The sequence below is a fragment of the Eptatretus burgeri genome, chromosome 24, assembly GCF_056783735.1.
Source record: "Eptatretus burgeri isolate ZD-2024b chromosome 24, Ebu_testis_v1, whole genome shotgun sequence".
NCBI classification, from domain to species: domain Eukaryota; kingdom Metazoa; phylum Chordata; class Myxini; order Myxiniformes; family Myxinidae; genus Eptatretus; species Eptatretus burgeri.
The window spans coordinates 1,764,035-1,779,232 of NC_140984.1; the positions used below are offsets into that span (position 1 = coordinate 1,764,035).

General features: G+C 46.0%; 1 protein-coding gene and 1 pseudogene across 1 annotated transcript in view; both read right to left on the reverse strand.

Annotated features, from left to right (window-relative positions):
• Positions 1 to 539: 539 nt before the first annotated feature.
• The window catches only part of LOC147007874 (uncharacterized), a 16,369-nt gene continuing 1,710 nt past the window's right edge, over positions 540 to 15,198 (reverse strand). The window contains exons 2-10 of the mRNA XM_085866258.1: positions 9,603 to 10,052; positions 7,470 to 7,530; positions 7,217 to 7,331; positions 7,050 to 7,135; positions 6,797 to 6,911; positions 2,529 to 2,658; positions 2,382 to 2,412; positions 1,016 to 2,237; positions 540 to 851 (exon numbers count right to left, since the gene is read on the reverse strand). Of these exons, the coding sequence (XP_085722384.1) occupies positions 768 to 851; positions 1,016 to 2,237; positions 2,382 to 2,412; positions 2,529 to 2,658; positions 6,797 to 6,911; positions 7,050 to 7,135; positions 7,217 to 7,331; positions 7,470 to 7,530; positions 9,603 to 10,052 (2,294 nt within the window). The 3' untranslated portion in view covers positions 540 to 767. The remainder of the gene's footprint in view (positions 852 to 1,015; positions 2,238 to 2,381; positions 2,413 to 2,528; positions 2,659 to 6,796; positions 6,912 to 7,049; positions 7,136 to 7,216; positions 7,332 to 7,469; positions 7,531 to 9,602; positions 10,053 to 15,198) is intronic.
• Positions 6,393 to 6,533, reverse strand: LOC147007875 (signal recognition particle RNA; annotated as a pseudogene).

The window sequence follows — 15,198 nt, forward strand, 5'->3', positions numbered from 1 at the left end:
TGTGGACATCCCTTCTAATTGGTGGATCCGGCTATTTCAGCCACACCCATTACTGACTGGTGTATAATCAAGCACACAGCCATACAATCTCCATAGACAAACAATGGCAGTAGAATGGGCAGCACTGAAGAGCTCAGTGACTCACTCTTTCATTCCTCTTTTTTCCTGCCTTTGGAACAAACTCCCACACTCTCTTCAATCCCACTCCTCCCTCTAGGTCTTCAAAGCAGATGTTCACCACCACCTCATATCTTCCCCCATCCAAAATCTTGATCTTTTCTACCCCCGTTAATCCAACCCAAGACCACCTCCTTTCAACTTCCCTGCTTTCCTTCCTGTAAGTCTCAGTAGTGCCATCTTGTTTACCCCGTGTGCCCCACCTCTCTCCCTTCCACAGATCTCCTGTTGCCTTTGTTCCCGACTATTTTGTGCTCCCCTCTTGTTTCCTGCCTTGTTATATGTTTCTGTGTCTCAGCTCTTACATGAGCCTCGACTTGAATGCAAAAAAATTTTAAATAAATAATTCAGTGCAAATCAGCTGAAGCAGAACACTTGGAAGCATGAGCACAAATAATAAATACAAGTTCATTCATCCCAACAAAACAACAATCATAAAAACAGGAATAAAAACTCGGACTGATCGAACTATGGCCCCCGTTGGACGCGGCAGGTTGTCTGTGGCTTCTTCCTGCACGGGTACGAGACAGACAGCGCTGTCCCACTGTAGACTCGGGATATTTTGGTTGGAGGAGAAAGAAATGTCCGTCTCATTCCGTATAGCTGAGCTGGGACAAAAACCTGTCCAAGTCAGTGAACGTGGGAAATGCTTCCAGTTGCTGTCTCTTGTGTTTCTGGAGTGAAAGGGGGGGTGAGGGGGGAGGGGGACAATGGTGGGTTGAAGTCGAATCACTGGATTTGGAAGGTATCAACAGAAAAACAAGAGCTTTCAAAGATTTTTTTATCTCTAGTGCGCACTCAACAATCCATCGTGAGGGCCACTTACAGGATGACTTACGCGTTTGGATACCTCCGCTTCATGGGCACCGTCGTCTTTCCTGGAATCATTCCATGCCCTTTTCTTTCTGGATTTATTGTTCCTTCTCTCAGTTACATTCTCAGCACCTGCTTCCCTCATCCCAGCTTGTAAGCGTTCATCGTTTTTGACGGCGTCCCTTCGTTCACCTCCGTGTCTCCATAACCCTGAGGCTGCTGCAGCTTCCACACAAGTTGCCTGTTTGGGGTGTTTGAGCGATTTGCTTTTGCCGTCTTTGCTGGGGGCTTGAGACATTGTGGAGGCCTGTGACGGTGTCACAAGGGTCTGAGTGGCCATGTTGATGCGACTTTCACTGCTCGCAACATTGGCAGGACTCTCTACACTCTGCCTCGGAGTGCCATTTTCAGCAGCGGAAGCCAGGCCGACAAAAGTCACCTTTCTCCGCGCTCTTTCGACACCTGCGACTTGTCTTGATCGAGTTGGAGTGCCAGAGATGGCCAAATAACCTGAAGCCTGCGCATTACGGACATTCTGCCAATCGACAGATTTTGGCGCTCTCTTGCATCCGCTGTTTTTTGAACTTGCAGCTTTTGCTTCCCCCGTTTCGTTGCAACTCTGCTTCTGCCGAGGAGCTGTTGCCCGCCGTGTTGCAGCCTCACTCAACCTGCTGCACGAGTTGGGATTGCAAACATCCACGATTTGTCGGAGTACAGGCTTCTCCATCCTCGGAAACCACGGGTGCTTCTGGTGTCGCTGTCCACCGTTGGTCTCCCTCACGGGCCTCACCTTTGTCGTGCGAGGCAGTCGCGTGGATTTTCTGCCCGTTTCGGTCGCGTTCCTGCGTGGAACAGGTTCGATGCCCTCAAGTGGAACAACAGATTCCATTTGTATTGCAGAATTATCTCCAGTGCTGATGAAGTTCTCCACCGGTGCCTGCGATTGGCAGCCAGTGTCCGCAGATGCAGGAGTGCCGTGACCAAGGCCCCTTCTTGATTGCCTTTGCTGAGTTTTTGTTTCACCGGTGCCTTGCTTGGTGCCATCCAGAGGAACACTCTTTGTCTTCCTCGCTCCAGCTGGTCCACCTGTCTCGTTTCCAACAGCAACCTCCCCATTGAAATGCACAACACGACGGTAAGGTTGTTCCTGTGCTGAACACGATTCTGGGCCACGCAGCAACTCTTTGGTCGCGACTGCAACTTGAGCTTCGCTTCCTTTGGATCTCGAAATGCGAACGCTGGTCCGGCTGATCAGAAGACCATGGCAAAGCTCTTCAAAACCACCAGGTATTTTCAAACAACAACACACGTCTCACGGAAGATCTCACGGAAGCTACTTACGAGTGATTAAAAAAAAAAAAAATTTTATCAAGAAATAAGTGGTGACTCACCGAGTAGTCCTTGTGGGTTTGCATGGTAAATCTGCAACATCAATGAAATGTCAAGAACATCAGACATCTTTCCCATCAAAGTACATTTATGCAACTTCATTTCCACCACCGCAAAAAGGAATATATATATATATATACATATATTACCTCGTCGCTCACTTTCTGAAGTGACCACACCAGTGACTGGCGTATCAGCATCTTGAGGCTGGCCTGCCGTCAGTTTTCCCGACTCGGAGGAAGCCACATGACTGTGCGTGGATGTTGAAGGCGGAGAACACTGCATCCATCGGAAAAAGATCAAGCTGAAATTGCTATCGATTGAAGAATTGAGATCGCAGCTCGTCTCAAGGGCAGGGGCGGCCGATTACATTCATTGCGCAATCCATGATCGAGATCATTATTGCAGTGGAATTTTAAAAAAACAATTGCAGGTAAAAAGTTTTTGTTCACCTGCGGGACTATGGCCTTCAACAAATGGGCTGTCAGGACAGCCTAGGCCCTTCAGGTATGTAGAACTTGCTTCGGAGCAGTTCAGCCTGCGTCTGTATCTCGGCCGATCTGTAAGCCGTCATCCTGGCGTTTCGCAAACAGGGCGAGGTTAACCTCCTTTTGTTTCATCCCCACTTTCCCCTTCCTCTTCTGGCTGTGTTGCAGCTCACATGAAGCTTGTTCACCCCATGTGGCCTTCTCCCCCTCCTCTTGATCTCGCTCTCGCTTCTATACTGCTGTTGGTGTTTCCTTATTTGTTTCTTCAATTTTGTTTCGACTTTAGTTCTTCCACAATCCTCGACCATGTATGTAAAAAATTTTTTGAGTGCCTCGTCTGCTGTCATTAGTTGATGGACATTAGAGGTCCGCAAAGATAATGTGTTTTATGTTCACCACCACCTCTAATTATCCCCCATCCAAAACCATGATCTTTTCTACCCCGGTTAATCCTCCTTAAGCCCACCTCCTTCAAATTCCCTGCTTTCCTTCTGTTGCGAATTCGTGCCCGCCGGCGTGTGGACGGCCACGTCACTCGAATCGCGGCTGCGTCGCCCATCGGACGGACAATTCAGTCGTGACCCTCCGGGAACTATCGCCCGGAGCTAGTCACGGGTGGGCCTTTCGACCTCACCACAATCGTGCCAATCGGCCACCCGCGTAGGATATGGTTGTTCGCCAAACTCGACCTACCTAAGTACCCACGCGGATGGTAAACCGGGCGATCGTACCTCGCCGCAGGTCGACTCCGGACACGAGCCGCTTGGGCGGCTCGTTCTGTACTATCGGGATAACCGAGCGGTGTTATCGTCGACCTCGACGGTTCAGATTATTTACCGGGCGTTTTGCACCCACTAAGAACCCTTTACGTGAAGCAGGATGGAGGGTCAATAAAGAAAAGACGAAGCGAAACGGGAAAACAATTCACACAATGCACATTTATTTCCCGGCACACGGAAAGCACATATATACAGCCATACAGTCAAAATGCACATATAGCAACCAAAACAAAAGCAACCACGACGCAGAGTTACTACCGACTACGCGCACACACGGCAACACTTATACAGCTTTACTTTACAGACGGCGCCAACACACATTTACACAAAAGCAAAGGAAAGAAGCCACCCTCATAGACAAGGGGGCAGACAGGCCTGTAGGCCAATTGTGCGCGTGACCTGGAGGAGCGGCCAGATCCGCGAGACCGGGGGGGGGGGTCCTACCCGCGTCCTCGTGACGCGTTGGCGGGCGGGCCGCAGATGTGGCCGCGTGGCTGTGCCCCGACTCCGTGCTCCTTGGCGGGTTTCGTTGGCACGACGTTTGGAGTGGGGTGGGAACGGGGCCCCCTTTTTGCACTATCTCAGCACGGGGGAAAGGGGGAATTGTTGATGCCCTGGGGGAGGGAGAATGGCTGGCTGGCTTGGGTCCCGCTTCGAGCGATCCCACACCGCGACCTCGTCGCCAACCGCCATCCTTCTCGCCTCGGACCCGAGCTCCTTTCCCTCTTCCCGCAACCCAACTCGAAGACACACCGATCACTTCGCCACCCGACTCGACTGACTCTGCCACGATTCGCCTTGCGCTCGCCGTTTTATAGGCCGGCAGGAGCAAACAATATGTAAATATCCGGATCAGGATGACCTCGCGGGCGGAGCCACACTCGCCCATTGGTCGGAGGAAAGGGGGCGTGAATCTCCCCTGATCCTAGAATTTGCATATATCGATTTCACACAGACGCGCCTGGAGGCGGGGCCAAGCCGCCCCGCGCTTGCTAATTGGACGGAGCAAAAGTGGGCGTGTCACGTTCCTGATCCGAATTTTCCCTCGGAAAGGCCGCTATTTGTGCTCGCGGCTCGGTGCGTTCGGCACCAATCGCCGAACAGGCCCGAGACAGCCCGACGCTCAGTGTTCACAGGTGGTGCGGGAATAGCCATAGAAGGAGAGAGGTGAAGGTGGTGGAGGGTTTTCGGTGGTGGTTTGATAGTTCTTGTGCCGTTTGGGAATGGCGGTGATGCGATGTTTGCGGGATTGAGTTGTGAAGGTAAAGGTCGTGGCTGTTGGCGTTGTTGTTGTTGTCTGAGGGTTGGAGCTTGGTTGTATTTCGTGACGATGGCTGGCGTGGTGGTTGAGGTGGTTGTTGTGTGATGGCGGTTGAGACGTGGTTGGTTCAAAATAAAGATAGAACAGAAAAACACCTAACTCAAAGGATCGCAGCCCGGATGAATCACATACATTCCCTCTATACAACGGGTTTGGGGCTAACTACACATGTACTTCGAGATATCTCACCTACGGGCCCTGAATGGTGGGTTGCGAATTTCCACAGCCGTAACACTTCCTTGAAAGTCCCTGTAATGTCCATCTTGTATACACTGTGTTCCTTGCCCCATCCCTCTCCGTTCCACAGATCTCCGAATGTCTCTGTTCCCCACTATTTTGTCCTTCCCTCTCCCGCCCCTCTTGTCTCATGCCCACCTTGTTGTACATTGTGTCCTCGCTCTCATTCCAAAATGGAATCAATTCTTCCTCGTCACACATCTAACCTGTCCACCAAGTTTCGTCCGAATCCGTCCACAACTTTTTGAGATATCCTGCACACAGACTTCACCTTCGTTGACGGAGGTAACTCGAGAGTTCATAGAACACAATACCCCCCCCCCGCGCCCCCCATGCAGTGTTTCAATACATATTTAGATTTTAAAGATGGTTAAAAATAAACAAATAAATAAATCATTTTAAAAAATCACACCCAGTCCGAAGAAAGTGTTCAGTATAGCATTTTAAATATAAAATTGGCAAAGCCGAGAAACAAACGAAACCCATTGGAATCACCCTTCAGAATCAGAACTTTTTAAATCTTCCCTTCAGAATCCTGAACAAATCTTGAGGATTACCCTTTGGAACCCTCTGGAATTACACAAGAAGGGTTCTTCTTCTTCTTTTTTTGATGGAAGGAAGGACAGCCAAATAATGAAGCGGCTACACCCCTTAAAAAATCCGGATGTTGACTACTGTTGAAGGAGTCTTGTACACCACCCTGTTTAACACGTCCGAGTACTGTCGGACCCCGCTATTCGCGGATTTGTGGGTCACTATGTGACCTGTTTCTACATTCACCTTTTTTCTTTTAGCACTTCAGGACTGGTCTCCTATATCCACCGATATCCTATATCCACTTCCACCCCTCTGCTCTCGAGCACAAGTGTGGCATGCCCATTCACCCCACCACCAAAAGAGAACGCAGCACATCCGACATCACACCTCACCCAAATGTAAACACAGCATGCCATATGCACACTCCTGGTTATATATATATACTGTATATATATATATATATATATATATATATATATATATATATATATATATATATATATATATATATGTTGTTGTTCGTCTTTCGGCTGCTCCCGTTAGGGGTCACCACAGCGGATCATCCGTTATGATCCGCATACTGATTTGGCATAGGTTTTACGCCGGATGCCCTTCCTGACGCAACCCTGGTCGCCTCTTACGATACAGGGATAAGGATTGGGTTTCGCCATGATTCCGGGCTGCCCTACACCCTCTCATAGGATGGCCCAATGCAGAGCTCCCGTCCTCAAGCGATCCTCCAACCCAAACCTCCGAGTAGCCGGATTACAGGCGCACGCCACTACGCCCGGTTATATATATATATATATATATATATATATATATATATATATATATGTATATATAGATATACATATGTATATATATATATATATATATATATATATATATATATATATATATATATATATATGTATGTATAGGTTTTCATCCATTTTAATCCTTGTATTAAAAATCCAAATTTGAACACGAGCAGCCAAGCTCAAACCATTATGTGAAGGAAGCACAGTTGTTCCAAATCGCACAAGAAAAGGAAAATGGATGAAACTTCTGACCGGAACATCCGGCGATTCGTTCAAAGAGTTGTGCTCCATCTCTGCTGAGCTGTCCTGTGCTTGTTCCACTGCGAGTACCGGGTCTTCAGCCAAGGTACTGCTGCATATTTCACTGCTTTAAAATACAGTACATATGAGGTTGGTGGGGGGGGGGGGAGGAATTAAATATACATTAAACCATAAAATAATCCCCAAAAATATTCAGGCATCTTCAATTGCTCCGATGGACACTCATATCTTAATCGGTCGGCACCTGCTCATGATGTGGTTGATATTCAGAGCCAGCTTCTCTTGTAATGCCGAGTTTGCAAGCAGCGTCTCTCTCGCAGTCTCAAAGATCTGCCACGTAAAGGGCATTGATGTGGTTTGTTCCATCCAACAACAGGTGCAGCTTTACAGTCCTGTTCAAATGCACCTTACCGGATAAATCTCAGCCTCGACCTCCTTGGGGTCGACTGGAGCTCTCTCCTCATCCGCATCTGTCGTCGTCGCAGAAGGCACACTTGTCGCTACTGGGGGCCTTCTGACCACCGGCCTTAAATGAATAAATAAAAATGCAGAAATAATTATTCGGAATTTAAAACAAAAAGTCTTTGGAAGTGCAAAGCATCATTATAAATTGTCGAGCAGAACGACCGCAGGTAAAAAGGTATAAATTTCCAAATTTCCTCACCTGCTGCTCTTCGATGGCGATTTGACTATTTTTTTCGGGCTCAGGAGGTCACAGCCCAACCCTGATCGCGAGATAGCGAGGACAAAATAAATTCAACCTTGAGCAATTCCTCCAAATGGCCAGAAATCCAAATAATATTCACAATTTGAGAACCATTTCAATTCATGAGGCCACAGAAATTGTTTTTGTGCTATCAGAGCAGAAAAACCTCATTAAATAAAATCTTGTTGGTCAGAGGTTTACAAAATAAATAAATTAATTTGTCATCCACAGCAAAAACAGTCCGAATGTGGTTGAGAACAAACTAAACCAATTCCCAGCCCCTTCCACCAATCAGAACATCTCTAGAAATTACACTACACCACTCACCACACCAACCTCGACATGCAGATGCTTCATGGGTTTTCTTGTCTAGTTTACGAGTGCACTCAAATTTTTAACTTGTAAACCGTGAATACACCGACGAAAAACCGTGACAAGGTGAAGCACAGGGCCGTGGATGTAGAAGCAGGTCTGAAAAACCGCAACAACGTGAAGCACAGGGCCACGAATGAAGAAGCAGGTCAGAAAAACTGCGACTACGTGAATCACAGGGCCATGAATGTAGAAGCAGGTCAGAAAAACTGCGACAACGTGAAGCACAGGGCCATGAATGAAGAAGCAGGTCAGAAAAACTGCGACTACGTGAAGCACAGGGCCACGAATGAAGAAGCAGGTCAGAAAAACCGCGACAACGTGAAGCACAGGGCCATGAATGAAGAAGCAGGTCAGAAAAAACCGAGACTACGTGAAGCACAGGGCCATGAATGAAGAAGCAGGTCAGAAAAACCGAGACTACATGAAGCACAGGGCCATGAATGAAGAAGCAGGTCAGAAAAACCGAGACTACATGAAGCACAGGGCCATGAATGAAGAAGCAGGTCAGAAAAACAGAGACTACGTGAAGCACAGGGCCATGAATGAAGAAGCAGGTCAGAAAAACCGCGACAACGTGAAGCACAGGGCCATGAATGAAGAAGCAGGTCAGAAAAACCGCGACAACGTGAAGCACAGGGCCATGAATGAAGAAGCAGGTCAGAAAAACCGAGACTACGTGAAGCACAGGGCCATGAATGAAGAAGCAGGTCAGAAAAACCGCGACAACGTGAAGCACAGGGCCATGAATGAAGAAGCAGGTCAGAAAAACTGCGACTACGTGAAGCACAGGGCCATGAATGAAGAAGCGGGTCAGAAAAACCGCGACTACGTGAAGCACAGGGCGATGAATGTAGAAGTGGGTCAGAAAAACCGCGACTACGTGAAGCACAGGGCCATGAATGTAGAAGTGGGTCAGAAAAACCGCGACTACGTGAAGCACAGGACCATGAATGTAGAAGCGGGTCAGAAAAACCGCGACTACGTGAAGCACAGGGCCATGAATGTAGAAGTGGGTCAGAAAAACCGCGACAACGTGAAGCACAGGGCCATGCATGTAGAAACGGGTCAGAAAAACCACGACCACATGAAGCACAGGACCATGAATAAAGAAGCGGGTCAGAAAAACCGCGACAACGTGAAGCAGAGGGCCATGAATGTAGAAGCAGTTCACATTTTATGCACCGCGAATAGCGGAACCGCGGATGTCAGGGTCCAACTGTACTCCAACGTGGACACCATCATGGTCTACCCATTTGTTTCGCTTTCAGTCAATAATGACTTACAATCCTGTCACTTGGCTTACAACCCGCCATGCTTCTGTCGTAATCGCAGAGTGAGGAATGCTTTTGCTGCTCTTCCACATGCAAAATATTTCAGACGAGTGTTCACAGACACTGTCCCAAGTGACCCACAAATCAGCATCACAGACACTGTCCCAAGTCAGGAGCTCTCTGCATGGCGGAAACATTGATATAAGTCAGTAAGTTTTCTTTCACAATCACAAATACGAGAGCCCCATGGAGTAAAAACATTAAAAAAAATAAAAATATGATGCTTTAAAGGCAACACACTACCAAACTGGCATCATGGTGAACAACAAAAACAAAATACAAGTAAACTGTGGTTTTGAAATGACAAAAAAAAAAAAAAAAAAACTTTTCTTCGAAGAGACGCTACACTTCGAGAAGACCCAAAACACAACTAGCTTTTCCCTACCATGAAGCAGCTGCGATGCTGGTCCCACGGGCGTACTATCAGAGATATTTCCAAGGAGGGAAGATGGAGAAGCGGACGACGGTTGAGCAGTGCAAATCGATGATGAGCAAAGAGGAGTTTGTGTGGAAGGAAAAGATGAAGGAGTACACCGCAATGTTGCTGCAGTTTTAGATGAAGGCAAAACATCAACATCACGATCGCTGTGGAGGTTGGTGCTGCTGGGCGAGGGTGGCAATTGCGTCCTGCCACAAGCTGGTGAAACACCGTGGGTATCCAGTGAACGTTGAGATTCATGGTGGATAAAATGTCGTGAACTTCGAGATTCGACCTGCGACGTGTTGATGGTTCCCGAGTTGGCAACATATGATGGTCGTCGAAATTCCAAGTGTGGAGTGCAGACATCCCTCGCACCGCAACCTCGTCGGAAAACTCCTCCCCTGACTCTTGCTCCTCAAATGAGAAAGGAATAAAAATAAATTTTTTGTTTTTTTCATTATTCTGGGCAAATGGTCATGATAACCATGTTTTATTATTAAAATATTAATTAGTTAATTAGATTATTAATTGTATTTCTCCAACTTAGCTTTTAAAAAAAACAAGACGGAGCATTTAACAATGCAGAGCCTACCCAAGGTACTGTCTATAGATGACAGTAGATCTAAAAACCAGTGCAGACACACTCATTCAGTGACTATCACACGACTGATAAAACAGTACTTCCGGTTCTTTTGGGAACATGTGAGGCTCACAAATCACCCAATCAATTTGCACGTCCTCACGAGTCACAGAACGTATGATAACAATGCTGAGTACAGAGTGAAAGTTAACTTGTGTAATTGTTATCAACTTATATGTCACACCAGTGAGAGCAAGGTATTAAATAATCTTGTGCTTAAATTAACTATTAAAATGTGATGCAAAAATAAGACAACTTTGTCAAACTGTGCCTGAAGGTCACGCCGGTCAAGCCCATCGGCCTTGCAGTGCACCTCAGACCATGGGGCTCGACTCACCTGCTCAGAATGCAACCGAGAGCGCAGGTCGCACGAGTCGAGCAAGCAGCCTTTGCGGCATACCTCAGGCTCAAATAGGCAGGTCTAATGCATCCTGACGTGCACACCGTGTTCTGATGTGTCCTACAAGGCTCGAGAGAGATGGCGCAAAACTGTGATCTTGAAACGAAATTTGCTGTGACCATGGATGCTGCAAAGAATGTGTGCATTCTTCACTTATATCTATCTATAATTCCAGCAATCTGTTTGTGTGTGTGTGTGTGTGTGTGTGTGTGTGTGTGTGTGTGTGTGTGTGTGTGTGTGTGTGTGTGTGTGTGTGTGTGTGTGTGTGTGTGTGTGTGTGTGTGTGTGTGTGTGTGTGTCTGTGTGTGTGTATGTGTCTGTGACTGCTGTTTCTCAACAACCACTGGTCCGATCGAATTGAAACTTGCCAACTATATTACTGGGGACCTGAGTATGTACCTTTTCAAGGTTTGATATTAATCGGACAAGTCGTTCCCAAGTTATGGCCATTTATTTACCAAACCAATGACAGGACACGTTACTGCGTAGGCATGGCCGATGCACCATTTAGTTACCAATGACAGGACACGTTGCTGCGTAGGCGTGGTCGATGCACCGTTTAGTTACCAATGACAGGACACGTTGCTGCGTAGGTGTGGCCGTTGTGGAAGAGATCCTCAACCGCGTTCCCCATTACGGGTTACAACGTACGGACTTCACGATAGTGATGACTTACTGTATTCTAATAATTTCTCGATTTCTTATGCGCATTTATAGATAAACACAATGCCCCAATCCAGTCGTCGTTTACGAGAGCGAAGGAACGGCCTGTGCAGTTGTTTCAAAGTTTTTTGTTTTTTTGCACGTACGGCCATGCACGTACGGGCACGCGAGTGCGAAGGAACGGCCTTTGTGGTTGTTGTTTCTGGCACACAGTTTGAAAGTTTTTATTGGATTCGCTATATATGCTAGATATCCCTTATTGTCGGGTTTTCCGTCTGTTGGATTCGCTAGATATCCCTTATTGTCGGGTTTTCCGTCTGTCTGTCTATGTGTGTGTGTGTGTGTATGTGTGTCTGCAACGCGAGGCTCCACAGCACGAACCAGTGAACCGATTTCGATGAAACTTTGCCAACATCTGCAATATGTGCTGGGAATGTCCGCATTTGAATTTCGTTGCCCAGCAACCACCCGTTACTGTGCAGCGGCTGAAAAACCGCGTCCAGTATTTTCAATACTTGTCCTTCAGTTTTGAATGTAGAGAAACGAGACTTCGGAATTAAACACCTCGAGATATTTAGAAAATTTTACTCTTGCCGATTTTTCATTGAAGTTTAATTTTTCAAATGGTAGTCCTTCAAAAATCGGGTGTCTATTTACCATCATTTTTTATGAGGGGCTGAGGAAAGTGGGCGGAGCTTAGGGAAAGTGGACGTGGTTGATGGAAAGTTGGAGTGGCGTAGGAAAGTGGGAGTGGCGTAGGAAAGTGGGCGTGTCTTATGGAAAGTGGGCGTGGCTTATGAAAATATTGTGGCTCAGGAGGTGTGGTCAAACAAGAGCATTGAGAGAAGTTTATCGGGTTTTCCATCTATGTGTGTGTGTGTGTGTGTGTGTGTGTGTGTGTGTGTGTGTGTGTGTGTGTGTGTGTGTGTGTGTGTGTGTGTGTGTGTGTGTGTGTGAGTGTGTGTGTGTGTGTGTGTGTGTGTGTGTGCAACGCGAGGCTACACAGCACATACCAGCAAAGCGATTATTTTTCAAATGGTAGTCCTTCAAAAATAGGGTGTCTATTTTTTTCTCTTTTTATGAGGAGTGCCAGTTGGCAAAATACGCAATAGGAAAAATCTTGCCAGGCAGAGGAACAATTGTATGTGAACCAATACATCTTGGCAATGAATCTTCGTCGGTGGATCAGTCAGAATGAAAAACATCGTATCCAGCGCTTCGATCTAAGTGAATCCCTCGTCGCCTACCGGCTTGTCTGTCTGTTTGTCTGTCCACAGACATGAAGTCTATGATCGAAGAACTACTCAATTTCAGTTGAATTTTTAATATTTTGAACACTGGAGAACATGAATGAGAAAACGAACCTGCAGTTTAGCAGTACTTTGGGTGTGAATTTGGCAAATTGTCCAGGATCTTGTCCCGGATCACATGCATGCGCACACAGAGTACGTTAATGTTTTTTTTTTTTTTACTTTGTCTGCCTGTCTGGCAGTCGTACAAAATTGAAAACCATTCCAAAAACAAGAAACGTACTGCTTTAGTGACATCATAAAGGACGTAAACAGCAGGCTTGAATGACTGAGAGAACGTCTTAAATGAGGTGGTGTAAAAGACACTGCGTCAACGGCTGTAAACTCCTGAAAAAAAACACATTTTTTCTTCGACCTTTAAAACTTTATTTTATTTCATTTGAATTATATACTTGAACACAAATTGCCTTTTTCGCACGACATAAAAAATCTTCAGTTCAGCAGTACAGTACTTTGATAAACCATGCACGCGAGCTCGTGCCACGAGGGCACAATGACGATGCCTAGCGCCGTTTGTTTGGTACATAACACAAAGCAAGAGTTGAAAGACCCATGCCATGTCCTTTTTCTCAAGACTGGTCAGGTCAGGTGTTCCGTGAACTCTCTCGTTTCACGATTGGACGTTCTCGACTGATGCGTCATCACCTCCCAACGGTCGAGTTGGGAGGAGCCTGTTTGTAACACCGAGATCGTTGGGTTACAGTAACAGGCTCCTCCCACCTCGACCGTTAGGAGGTGATGACGCGTCAGTCTCGACCGTCCAATCAGAATTGACTTTGTTGATAGGCGTCCGTTAGACTGTTCTTCTTCATTACCTCATGAATCATTACTCGTGCATGCCCGTACGTGCGTGGCCGCACGTGCAAAAAAAAACAAAAGAAAAACTTTCAAACCGCGTGCCAGAAACAACAAACACACAGGCCGTTCCTTCGCTCTCGCGTGTCCGTACGTGCATGGCCGTACGTGCAAAAAAAATAAAAACAAGCCGGTAGGCGACGAGGGATTCGCTAGGATCGAAGCGCTGGATACGATGCTTTTCATTCTGACTGATGCACCGACGAAGATTCATTGCCAAGACGTATTGGTTCACATACAATTGTTCCTCTGCCTGGCAAGATTTTTCCTATTGTGTATTTTGCCAACGGGCATTCCTCATAAAAAATGATGTTAAATAGACACCCTATTTTTGAAGAACTACCATTTGAAAAATAATCGGTTTGCTGGTTTGTGCTGTGGAGCCTCGCATTGCACACACACACACACACACACACACACACACACACACACACACACACACACACACACACGGAAAACCCGATAAACTTCTCTCAATGCTCATGTTTGACCACACCTCCTGAGCCACACAATATTTTTCATAAGCCACGCCCATTTTCCTACGCCACTCCCACTTTAAATAATAAATAATTGGAGGTGGTGTGTATCGTGGAATCGTTTACGGGAAATAAATAAATAATTGGAGGCGGAGTGTGGGTCGTGGAATTGTTTACGGTAAATAAATAATTAAAGGTGGTGTATGGATCGTGGAATCATTTACGGTAAATAAATAAATAGTTAAAGGTGGTGTGTGGTTCGTGGAATCGTTTACGGTAAATAAATAAATAATTGGAGGTGGTGTGTGTGTGGGGAATCATTTGCGGAAAATAAATGAATAATTAAAGGTGATGTGTGGGTCGTGGAATCGTTTTCGTGAAATAAATAAATAATTGGAGGCGGTGTGTGGATCGTGGAATTGTTTTCGGTAAATAAATAATTAAAGGTGGTGTGTGGGTCATGGAATCGTTTACGGTAAATAAATAAATAATTGGAGGTGGTGTGTCAGGAGGAGAATCCAAAATGGTAAAAAAATAAATAATTGAAGGTGGTGTGTGGGTGGGGAATCGTTTTCGGTGAATAAATAAATAATTAAAGGTGGTGTGTGGATCGTGGAATCGTTTACGGTAAATAAATAATTAATTGCAGGTCGTGTGTGGGTCGTGGAATCGTTTACGGTAAATAAATAAGGTAGTGTGTGGGTCGTGGAATCGTTTTTGGGAAATAAATAATTAACGGTGGTGTGTGGGTCGTGGAATCGTTTACGGTAAATAAATAAATGAGTAAACAAGGTGGTGTGTGGGTGGGGAATCATTTCCGGTGAATAAATAAATAATTAAAGGTGGTGTGTGGGTCGTGGAATCGTTTACGGTAAATAAATAAGGTGGTGTGTGGGTCGTGGAATCATTTACGGTAAATAAATAAATAATTGGAGGTCGTGTGTAGGTCGTGGAATCGTTTTTTGGTTAATAAATAAATAATTAAAGATGGTGTGTGGGTCGTGGAATCGTTTACGGGAAATAAATAAGGTGGTGTGTTGGGTGAGGAATCGTTTTCGGCAAATAAATAAATAATTAAAGGTGGTGTGTGGGTCGTGGAATTGTTTACGATAAATAAATAAGGTGGTGTGTGGGTCGTGGAATCGTTTAAGGTAAATAAATAAATAATTGGAGGCGGCGTGTGGGTCGTGGAATCGTTTTCGGTAAATAAATAAAT